At 40.9% G+C, this 12,200-nt stretch overlaps 1 protein-coding gene across 2 annotated transcripts in view; it reads left to right on the top strand.

The window, feature by feature from the left end:
• The window catches only part of LPAR1 (lysophosphatidic acid receptor 1), a 72,878-nt gene extending 66,298 nt beyond the window's left edge, over positions 1-6,580 (top strand). For both annotated transcript variants that reach the window (XM_071424479.1, XM_071424480.1), the window contains exon 4: positions 831-6,580. In XM_071424479.1, coding sequence (XP_071280580.1) covers positions 831-1,132 — 302 coding nt within the window. In that variant the 3' untranslated portion in view covers positions 1,133-6,580. The remainder of the gene's footprint in view (positions 1-830) is intronic.
• The last annotated feature ends 5,620 nt before the right edge of the window (positions 6,581-12,200 follow it).

Here is a 12,200-nt window from a genome sequence, read left to right as displayed (position 1 = left end):
TCGCTAACCTCCTGTAACTCCTGCAAGGAGTTACAATCTTCCTTTAATTCAGTACTCCCAATAAAGTACAAAGCATTTGACTTAATTTCTGCATTGAGCTCTGAATTTTGTTCTGGGCTTTGTTCTCCTCAGAGCTTTGGAAAACAGAGAAAGGAGGGGGGAAGCATTTTAATCTGGGTAAGACTCTGTGGCTTTGACACTATTGAAGCCTGATGAGCCTCTGAATTTTGATTGAATAGACCCATAAGAAAAGAAGTAGATCCGTTAAAGGACGGCATTTCAGTGCAAGAAGGATGTGTGTTTAGGACTTGCCATTACATAATGGGGCTGAAATGGGTTAACAAGAACCAGGCTTTCTTTTTCTTGAGAATTGCTGCCTGCACCACTCTTTTTCTTTCTCTTTTTCTTTTTCAGCACTCACAGAAAGGTTTTCTTTGTTGTTATAAGTTTGAGAAGTAAATTGTAGTATTATTTCTTCTGATCGAGAGATTGATTAGTCAGAGGTCTCTAGCTGAAGGGAAAAAATGTTCCTCATTATCAACTTTAAATGTAAATGTATTTGCCAAGCAGAGTTTCAGATGGTGGGGGGCTGGGGCTGGGGTTTGGGGGTGTGTCTTGCTCTTTTGATGTGCTGCCCATAACCATTTACAGATCTTTGAAAGGCATCCCTCTCATTGGGTCAGTGAAAAGAGAGTGTGGGAACAATGGTCCTGAAAGAGAAAATTAACCATTGCTGCTTCTGTCTGGATGGTTCTTGTGGAATTTTGACAAGTAATGGTGTATTGGTATATTTGTAGACTTTGTGTTTTGTCCATTCTTTCTCTTTCTAGGTGCTTTCATAATCTGCTGGACCCCAGGATTAGTCTTGCTGCTCCTTGACGTTTGCTGTCCCCAGTGCAATGTCCTGGCCTATGAAAAATTCTTCCTGCTCCTGGCAGAGTTCAACTCTGCCATGAACCCCATCATCTACTCCTACCGGGACAAGGAGATGAGCGCGACGTTCAAGCAGATCCTGTGCTGCCAGCGCAGCGAGAGCACCAACGGCCCCACCGAAGGCTCAGACCGCTCGGCCTCCTCCCTGAACCACACCATCCTGGCTGGCGTCCACAGCAACGACCACTCCGTGGTGTGACACCACAGCCTGCCCCTGGCCCACACAGAGCAGCCGGCGTGGCCCCAGGGAAGGTAACCCACTCATGTTTTCTCAAACACTAATGGACTACAAGTGCATCTTTTCCAGGGGGCCTGGCATACCAGCGCAGATTGCCCTGTCCACAGGATTGGCCATGCTGCAAAGCCTTTGATTTCTGCTTTGAAAAAGTAGAAAGTAGTTGCTTTGCAGAAGAGGCCATCAGTGACCCGCAAAAGCCTTGCTGAGACTTTGTTGGACTTTGCTGCATCTTGGTGCCAGTCTGAATCAACTCTGATTAATTAAGCTTATACCTGCTTCACTGCATTTACATGTAGCCACTTAGTATTTTTAAAAAGGGAGTAAAGGGGATAAAAATATGCCTATCATTTAATAGACATGTAATATGTATCACCATCAGCATGCTTGTGATGAACATTTTCTGTGCAGGGAGTAAAACTGTGCTCTAGTCTTTGTATCCTTAGCCACACTGTCATAACTACAGTAAAAAGAAAAGTATTTTTTTCTAACACAGGCAACAGGAAGATGAGGGAAACTGACTCTTCTTACCTTCATTACTGGTGTTAGAGAATGCATGTTCTGTGTGTATGCAGATTGTTTTAATTATGAAAAAAAATCTCTTTGTAAAGTCTGCCAGAAAGTAGAAAAACATAGACTGTATTCCAGTGTTTGTTTAGATTATGAAATAAACAGTACATTAGTCACAATGTATATAAGGTTCTTCTTTGAAGTACAGTATGAAATTTGTAACATGTGAGGGGTACCAAGTTTTTTATGGGTAAGTTCTTAAAGTAGGACACATCCCTAAGGCTCTTAAAGGGCTACAGTCAGGTTGGTAGATTAGAAAAATTGTATTTATGGCATATTCTTGGAATGCTTTTCTTGTTCATGGCAAAAAGCATATGCATTTTTAATGGCAAAAAAGAAAAGGTGTGTTTTTATGGAATCTTTCTTATAATTGAAAACAAAACACCTTCTGCATTTTTGCACTGAGAAATATTGTAGGGTACCATTCAATTGATGCCTCCTTCATTTCAGAAGAAGTGGGCTACTAAGAACCATGGCACAATTTTATGTTGTGAAGTCAACACTTTATAAGATAGTCATCCAATGCAAATGACTAGACCATATTACAGATAATAGCCACACATGTACACTGTTACAAATACCTAAGCTAACAGGTGTGTTTTTTCCATATGAGACTGTTTTGAAGAGAAATGTTACTCATGTGAATATCAGTTATCAAGAATCACTGATAGTAAACAAAACTCATCAAGAGGGATACATGTGAGCAAAGGTGGGATCTTGCTGATAAAAATCTTGGGACCTCTTTCCAGGAAACTCTGTGTTATCCTAACAATGTAAAATATATCAACAGTAAATTCCTGGTGCTGTTCTCGTCATTGTAATTTGTCTCTATAACGAAAAGAAAAAAAAAGGGGGGGGAGGAACAAACAAACAAAACCAAAACCAAACAAACAAACAAAAAAAAAAAAAAAAAACCCAAGGGAAAAAAGACCACACTCACAAAAAAATAACCCTGCAAAACAAAACAAAAAAGCCCAGAGATATATATCCTTCATTGTACCATACTGGAATGTAACTTAAGGGATGATATTCTCCCATTTGGGCAGGGAAAAAATGGAGAGTGGAGGGTCAGCTCAGCAAAATCCAGTGTTTTCAGCATTTCTTGCTTTGAGGAGATGCTTGGATTTTGTGCTTCCAAGCAAAAAATTGCTTGGAATAGGCAGTTCCTTGCTTAGAGAGGGAAGAGAAACAAGTGAACAAATCCTGCCTCCACAGAATGAAGTGAGAGTTATGACACTGCTTTCAGTAAAACTGAAATCCACCTGAACAGTCAAGCTAGTTTTTTGTGGACGCTGTGGAAGGTGGAGTAGGCAGAAAGAATAAACATTACATTGTCTGCCAGTTGACCAAAGTTTTGAATATATCCACTGGCTTTGAACAAAACCAGTCTTTTTTCTGACTGTATTTGAGAGCAAGTGAATGTACAGATGGATTTGGTTTTATTTGCAGAACTGTACTGAGAAACAGAAAAGCAGGCTGCATGAACTTTTTCATTTAAAAGCATCTGCTTGCTAATCCACTCATATTTTTTCCTTAGTGCCTGCTTGATACTTGAACTATGCAGGTAAGCAGAAGAAAGGAGAGAGTAAGACTGCCTCCAAAGACAGATATCTCAGTAAAAAAAAAATTCTTTTTCTCAAGAGTGCTTGGAGTTCCTTTCTTCCTTGGATCCAGCAAGAGCACTTTTTCCTGTCCCTAACATCCCCACGAAAGTAGAAGATCGTAGACACTTTAGGCTAAGGTTTGGAGGTTTTTGAGCTGAGGGTTGTCCTTTCCAAGTGTTCTTTTCACTGCTATTTGCATGCTTTTATTGAATCTCATCTGGATAGGGTGGGAGGATAATGTTACAAAATAGCAGCAAATCATTCACCCTAGTTTAACCTGCTGGAAGTCTGGTGGGTTTTGAAAAGCCATGGGTGAATAACTTGAAAACAGGAGGGGTGTGGTTGTTTGAACATGGGTGGATCCAAAGGCCTCTTATGAAGACAGATGCCCAGGGAGGTTTTCTGTTGTCACTGTGATTGTGACAGAGGGCAGTTACTGTCCAGGTACATAGTTCAACCCAAGGAGTCACTCAACAATTCAAGAAGGTGAACCTTTTGAACTCTTAGCAGCAGTTAAATTCCATTGTCAGGTAGATTAATCCAGGAGCATGTCTGACAGCAGGTGGCTTTTCTTCTAAAAGGTGAAGTGTGATGTTTCAGATCAAATGCAGCAGGAGGAATATTGCTTGTACAATTCTGCTAGAGGAGCTCACCGAGCCTATGGCTGCTGTATAACAATTTGATTAGTGCTTTGTGTTGTTGACATGTTGTTCCTATATCCTTAAGAAATCTGATCTGTGAATTGAGTAGTTCTTTGCAAGCTAATGAAATTAAAGCTCCAGTGAGCAAAAAGAATAAAAATCAGAGCCTGGAATGGAAGGACCCATTTCCTGTGTTCCTTAGAATGGTTCCCAGCCATTTGTTGTCATCTCAGAATTTTTTTAAGTTTTGATCTTCTATTCAGTTTTTCCAGCCACATTGTGCAGTTGTAGAGCTCACTTCTGCCATGTGAAAACATGGTGCAAAGTACTTAGGGAAAAAGATTGCCCCACTTATTTTTACTTATCTCAAATTCTTCAAAAGGTTTTAGAAGACTTCTTAAAATACCAACGATCCTCCCACAGTCATTAAAATTCTTTTGTTGCTGATTGCTTCTGGTCCAAGTAAATCCTCTTGAAGTTCAAATGTAATGGTGTTCATGTCAGCAATTGTAGTGGTGGGAAGTTGTGTAATAAAAGGAATATGCAGATCAAGGAAAATGTGTTTTTCTACTTCATGTATTTTCAGTGGCAGTATAAATCTGAAAACTAATTAAAAAGATGGCCTTTGAATTTTAATTCCCTGTTGCTGTGATATATACAGAAGCTAGGTAACCCATCGGTCAGAAAAAGCACAACTTTTTCTATAAAAGATTGAAAATATATTCTATGTATGTTTGACACATTGATTTTCTTGTCAGCACCTTTTTTTTGTTCTGAGTTTTCTGGGATCCCTTGGCAGCTTGAGGCTGGCTTCTGTCTGAGCAGAAAAGCTAAGCATACTAAAAGCTGAGCAGATAGAAGAGAGGGCAGACCGAAAAAAGGCTTTTGCACTGATTCCTAAATCAGTGCACCAGTAATGTCCATAGTGCACCAGTAATGGAGTTTTTTTAAATAGTTGCTGCATTGTTTTTTTTTAACTCTGCCTTTACCAAAGAGTCACAGCTGTAGCAGCATTTAAACAATCAGGCAGCAAAGGCTTGGAGTAGACCACTTGGTGAAAAAGAAAGGGCAGGCCTGCTATCTTCATGGGGCAAACTACACCTGGGTAACTTGGATGTCAAAGAGTAAAGGACATGTCTTACGTCCAGTGTTTTAGTTCTCCTTCCTCTGCTATGTAACTTCTGAATATCAACATAAATTTGTACCAGTATAGGATTGCACTGAAATTAAACTTTTCAGGTCACAGCATGGGCTATCTTTTGATCTGTACTGGTGTGGTGGGCAGGGGTTTAACCATGGCCAGCCTGGATTCCAGGAGCAGTGTGTCAGTGGAAACTGAAGTGGGCTCTGCTTCTGAAGCAGGTTTTGTAGCTTTTTCTGACCTTTGTGTTGCTCCAGTAGCATACTACCAGATACCATATTTTACTGTAAAGCCATCTAGGGTTTCTGTCTGTGACACTGCTGCAGCCAGCTCTGTCTGCAGTGGGTATCCTCAGACAAAAAACATGCAGATTTTTCTGTGAAAGAAATAAAAGTCCACCATGCAGATTGGTCTTACCAGGTGGAATTAGAAAGAAGACCACCAATGGAGAGGCTTTGATACAAACACCTCTGGCCTGTCTTTCAGTCTGTGTGAATCGAGGTGATGCAAAGCAGAGTGGGCAAAGGCATTTCTCTAGGGCATTGTCCCCACTCTGTGCAGGAGGCATGACCCCGTCCCTAGTGTTCCTGTCATTGTCTCTTCTAACTTCAAGACTGGATGTAGCTGGCAGAGGTCAGTCTTAGCAAACTGGCAGATTTTTTCCACTCACTGCAGAGGTAAATACAGGCTTTTCCTTTTTCTGGTCCTGTTAAGGGCTTTCCTGTTATTGCAAGTGTACCTGTCGTGTCCTTTCAAACCAGTTCTTGCTGTGAGGCATCAGTCTGTGCTGTACTCTGATGTCTGTAAGGAGGAGATTTGCAACTGCAATCTCATTTGTTCAGACAAATTGCTTGGCTTTTCCATTTTATTGGAAAGGCCACTTCCAATAGAGAGTTAGCTTTACTGGCATCCACACCTGTCCAGCCACAGCTCCTTAAGAAAATGTGCCCTTATCTTTCCTTCCATTTTCCTCTCTTAGAGGATTTTCTAAGAAGCTATTGACCCAGCTTCTCTTTTCTAAATCTATCAAGAAGACAAAAAAGAGGTTTATGTTTAAAGAAAACAAACAAAACAGCCAAACCAAAACAAAACAATTACAATAAAAACCTCACAAAACAAACTAAAAAAACCACAAGAAAAACACAGAGCACATGGATGTTAAACTATGCTGCTCTCTTCTGCGGTACATGGAAATCAACACACTGATAACTGCCAGCATTTTAACAAGAGCCTCCATGAAGTGTTCCCTTTTGCCTGTGATAAAATTCTGATAACCAGAAGTGTATGTGGGAGACTCAGGAATCTGTTAATTTTTCCTGTTTAAATAAAGCCATGTTTGTAATTCAAAAGTATTGAGAGAGCCAATGAGCTTTGGAAAACAATTTTGTTACTAAGTGCACTTACTGTAAATGTTTAGAGGTTGTATCTAGTACAATAAAGTATTTGGCATGTGTAATATGGAGCGTGAAAGAAATACCCTTTTTCGGGAGAGCTGGTATTTTTGAATGTGGAGGGGAATTAATCAAAAGCTGTAACAAGACACAGGCTTGTCTCTTCCAGGAGATAGCATAGGGCTAAAACACAGGGGCAGCAAAGGGACAGGTCATTTCCAGTAAATCACTTAACCCACTCTGTGATTCTTATATGCCCACCTTCCTTTCTTTGAAGTCCATATTTGCACTATTTTAACCTCAGACCTCATCTTGTTGCTATAGAGAAAACATTTCCTGCACAGAGAAAACAAACTTACTGCTTCTTTTCCCTCTTCCTATTCCCTCCTTCCTCCCTCTGCTTTCTTCCTTTTCCTTTTGCTCTTCACCTTCCTTTCCTTTTTTTTTTTTTTTTGTGCATGGACATTTTTGTCCTACAATGTGTTCCCAGTTTGGATTTAACCACAGAAGGTTAACTGAACCAAATCTGGTTGGCTTATGTATAGAAATGGATGTGTGCACACATAGATCTGCATAGCCATAAGAAGAGGGCAGAAGTGAAATAAAATTATTCTTTCAATGCTGTTTGAGTATAGGTCTTTATGACTCTATTTTTCTGCTAAATCCTATTTCACATTTTGAAGAAAAGAGGATTTATGTAAAGGGTTCATTAGCCCCCTGCCTTTTGCTAGAGAAGCCAATCACTTACACACTGATGGGAGCCAAGTGTCTGCTTCAGCAAAATGACAGAAAAAGAAGTTGGTGTTCCTAATCACTCTAAGCATTATTACGTACAAAAATAAAAAATGAGAAGAGTTCAAGTTTTTTCATCTCCCCAGATCCTGGTGATTCATGACTAATGCCTTGGTGCTGGGCTTTCCATGGCATGGCATGTGTAATATAAAGAAGCCACATAGAGCTTGATTACTGGACATAATGAGCAGAAAGCCAAAACATAAAATTCCAAAATAAATCACGTCTCATGAAAATGCACTGCAATACCTCTGGGATTTTCTGCTTGAGCCCTGGATCACCATTTGCTGGGAAAGCCAGACTGTTTATATGGCTATCTGTTAACAATAAATACACAACACGTGCAGTGTTGCAGCTCTCAGCCTCGGCGCACAGTAGGAGACGCGCAGAGCTGGATCTCTGAGAGCAGAGATCCAGAGCACATTTGAGATCACAGTGCCCAGAGCCCGCAGTGCACTTCCCTGCATCGCCTGGGCCAACACTCCCTTCCTGCTTTGTGCCTTTTTGTGCCCCTTCAGAATAGGTGTGTCTGGGTTGGCAGCACTGCCTCTCACGATCTGGACCCAGCAGGGGCAAATGCAAGTCAGCCTCTTTCATGTTAATCAAAGCCCTTCTCTCCTTAGCTGCTTAGACTTCACATGGTTACAGATCTGCTACTCACTCCTCCAGTCTTTGCATGCCCAACATCTTGCTGAACATTTTTGTCCACCCTTCAGAGTCCTTCCAGTTCCTCATTTGTATTGCGTTTCTCTGTGCCTCCTCTAGAAAGCCTAAACCATCTTTGTGGCAAGATTCAAGGTGACAGCCAGGCATTTTACACCACAGATGCAGTTCCTTTGTAATTCCCTGGAGGACAAGGTGGAAATGGAGTTAAAGTCAGTAGGCAGCCTGTCTCAAGTGGTGTTCCCCAGGGCCCAGTTTTGGGGCCAGTTTGGTTTAATATTTTTATCTATGATGCCTGAAGGGTGTCACTAATCCTGGAGATATTTAAAAGATGTGTTGATGTGGCACTTAGGAGCATGGATTGCTGCTGGGCCTGACAGTGATAGTCAATGGTCTTAAAGATCTTTTATAACCAAAACCATTCTATGTTTAATGGGAAATAAATAAATACAATATATAGAGAAAAAGGAGGTGAAAAATTGTGAGAAGGAAGAGACAATGCAGAAGATACTCCCCTACCTTCTGTGCAGAAGCCTTTCAAAGGCTTTCTGGCAAGTTCAGGAAAGAATTCTTGGTTGTTGCTTTTGTTCAAAAGGAAAGAATAATGTCCCTTCCATGGCATTACTTTTTTTGTTTCTGATGAAAAACTTTGTTGGTTTAGGTGTATCTAATTTATTAAGAGATCAAAAGGCCAACTGAAACAAGTAGAAGCCTTCCCATTTACCACCCACACTGAGTACAAAATTAAACTGTTTTTATATAAAGGGTGTTTACCACTCAAAAGATTGAAGGATGCTTCAAGGATCACTGATATAGGTTGGGGTTTCTCTATTTCTCTGTCTTTCCAGAGTTCATGACATCTGGATATTTTGTTGCTTATTCTGCGACAGATTTTTAAGTTTGTACATTCTTTTTGTCCTCAAGTGTCTCTTTGCAATCCTGCTTTTCAAAATATGTAAACACTCCTTAGTTCAAGGGAGTTACTCAAAAATGTGCCTGATTTGAGCTAGTCCAGCTGCTACTGCCTTCCAGACCCCTCTCCTGTCTGATCACAGTGAGGTCTGATTTTGAGCCACAAATATATGCTAACAAGTGACAATTATTTTGTTTGTGTCAGGGCAAATGTCAGTATCATAGATATGTCTCTACAGCTAATGCAATGTTCTTCGGGCAGGCTGGCTGCCCATGTGGTGTTTCTTAAAGAGACTCATCAGGAAAACAGACTTTCCTGAGCTGGACGGGGTTAAGAATTTGATAAAGGTGACCAACCTTTCTTTCATTTTTGAAACATCATTCCTACATCTTTGCATGAACATGCTTAGAGGTGAGCTGTTGTTTAGTCTCCAGATCATCTGTCCTTTTTCCTGCTGCTCAGACGTATGCACATTCCTATTTGTGCTCCTGAAAAAGCCTGCATATTTTCTATAAAGTGTAAAACCTGATTTTCAGTCCACATGCTTAAAAGCACAAGGCATTCACACCTGATCTACCAGAGAGAGAGTGCACAGCAGAGTGGGAAGTGTGAGACCTTGACTGTCAGACCTCTTTACTTGACAGCTGGTCACATGCACAGTCTGTGTTTTGAGGTCTCCTTTGGTCTGAGAACACCAGACGTGTTTAATGACTTATTCTAAGGGCACACATAAAACACAATTGTGACACAGGCAATTATTTTGTTTAGCCAAACTCCATGAAAACTTGCAGGACTGGAAAACTTTCAGGGAAAACTTGAAGGGTATACTTTTTTATTTCTATTTTTTACTTCTGTGCAGAAAACTGGATAACAGTGGGCAGCATTACTTTTTTTTTTTTTTTTTTTTAGTCAAGAACATACCCTGAATCTAAGTAAGAGTTCCAAAATCCTGGGAAAGCACAAACAACAAGACTGAAAGGTGAAACTACTTTTTTCTTTTTTTAATTGCAATCCATGGATGACAGCTTCCTTTTTCAAACAAACCATGTCTAACCTAGCTGCTGTAGGAAGATTACTGTGCTTGAAAACTGCTGCCAGCTTCTGAACCTGCCCTGCCCCCTGTGAGCTCAGGGAAGGGGAAGCAGTCAGGGAGGTTTTGCTAACCCCCCTGCCAAGGCTGCATGGTCTAGCAGGCAGCAGGGACCAAACGGGCTGTGGAGTGGGGGGTCACTTGTTTCTCTGAGGTGTGAAATCAGCCCAGGTGGGCAGCTGTGCCAGAGCAGCCCGGCCAGGTGAGGCAGCCACAAACGAGCCACAGGGCCATGTTGCAAGAGGGACATAGCAAAAAATGTTTGGAAGGAGTTATATGAAATGGAGACAAGCTGGACTACCCTCTTGTCTGCCTCTAGCACTTTACAAAGAGGTGGAATCTCTGTAGAGATACAGCAGAACACCACTAAATTGGGATTGAAGGACTATATGGTTATAATGAACCCATAAAATGGATTGTAAAGATTCAAGACCTGGCCCAGAGAGCAAGGATATAAATTTTGTATGGGATGAGACTTGAGAAGGAGGAGGTATCAGAGTGCTCCGCTATGAACTCAGGATGGGATCCTCTGCACTGTCCCTAAATCATGCTTTAAAAGCCAAAAAGGACAGGCGAAATAATGTTGCAGCGTGCGTCCAACCACCAGTGATCTCTGACCCGGCTGGAGATGGGCTGGCACCAACACCCTGAGGGATCTTCAGGGCGTGCAGGAAAACTCTGGTTCTGGGAGCTCAACAGTGGTGTGGTCATGGGCAACAAGGAAGGGACGGGTACAACTAAAGTGCCAAAACTGAAGATATTTTTTAAATAAATAAAAGGACACAAACAAGGGTGAAAAACAAAACATAAAAAGGGGATAAAAAGGCTGCTTCAGAAGACCCTGATGTGAGGCTGACTCATACACACACAAACACACACACACATATATATGTGTGTATATATATATATATATATATATATATATACACACACGTATATATATATATATATATATATATATATATATATAGTCTCTCATAGAATGTTCTAGAAGCCTTCTGGGCTGTTGATTTGCATGGCCACCCCCAACTGGTCCCAGAGTCCTTGGTGAGTCCTTTGCTCCTCATCATGAGCTGTCTGGATGTCATCAGTTGTGGCTTCTTATTTCTTGAGGCTCACTGTTTCTTGTCTGTGATGTGGCTGTGTGGCCAGTATCTGGCCTGTGCCCTCCTGGGTAAGCTCCAAAAAAATAACATATATGGCTTTGAAAATGTGAGAGGCTTCTTCCAGGGGTGTGTTAAAAATGACAGCCTGCTGGCCCCTCTGCCTCTGCAGTGTGTACTGCACAGAGGAACAACTCTGGCTTGCTTTGCCTGCCCCAAAGGCTGCACTACAGCAGCAGAATCCATCCCACAGCAGGTACTGCCAGAAGGATGCATGTATCCTGCACATAGAAGCACAATGTGGGAGGTTTTTTTCTGTCTAGCATTTGAGTAACATTTTAAAAGTTTATTGCAGCACAGTAACAGCCGAGGTAGACATTTTATTAATTAATTATTAATTATTTAATTATTACTGTTTAATTATTAATTAGTGAGCACCAGACAGTGGTGAAAGAAAAAACATCTAAGTCATCTCTGCAAAAGTCAAATTCTTGCTTTTTCCACTCATGTTCTAATGAACAGTGGCATAAAAGGAAGCCTTTATAGCATTGTTTTTTCCCTAATGTCTGTGTTCTGTTCTTTTACTTGCAAGGCTAGCATTTTCAAAAAGCATTTGCATAGCTGAAGAAGCATCAAGTTTTATTAGAGTAATTTGGCTCTTAAAAAATTCAAAAACAGTTTTCTTCACAACTGCCTTAAATGTGCACAAAGGTGGCTGCATTCATTTTACTGAGTTTGATAGAAGAGACACAACTCAGTTTGTGTCAAGGTATCCATGTTAGTCTCCTATTGCTTGTGCCAGTCCAGGTTAATCTGGTTCAGGAACTAAAAGAAACTGCTCTAGTAAAAGGCACTTTTGTTCCAGTGTCTTGTACTTCTATCTGAAGGTATAAGCATTGAAGAAAAAACATCACATCCAGTCCAACATGTGCCAGTGAAATTTTTCTCGTGTAAGCCATGGACTCCTAAGTAGCTCAGACACTTTTGAAAATATTGCTCTTCATCCAAATAAAGTAAAAGAGCGGCCAATATTCAGAGTAAGTGGCTTTACTAGTAATGTTACTTAAAGCAACCTCCCACATGCTTCACCTTCAGTGAGTAACTCCATAACTGAAATGCCTGGA

This window comes from Agelaius tricolor, unplaced genomic scaffold (genome assembly GCF_023055355.1).
Source record: "Agelaius tricolor isolate 1412-34295 unplaced genomic scaffold, bAgeTri1.0.p SCAF_4, whole genome shotgun sequence".
Classification (NCBI taxonomy): domain Eukaryota; kingdom Metazoa; phylum Chordata; class Aves; order Passeriformes; family Icteridae; genus Agelaius; species Agelaius tricolor.
Note: the sequence above shows the minus strand (reverse complement) of the source record. Positions and strands in the feature narration are given on the sequence as shown.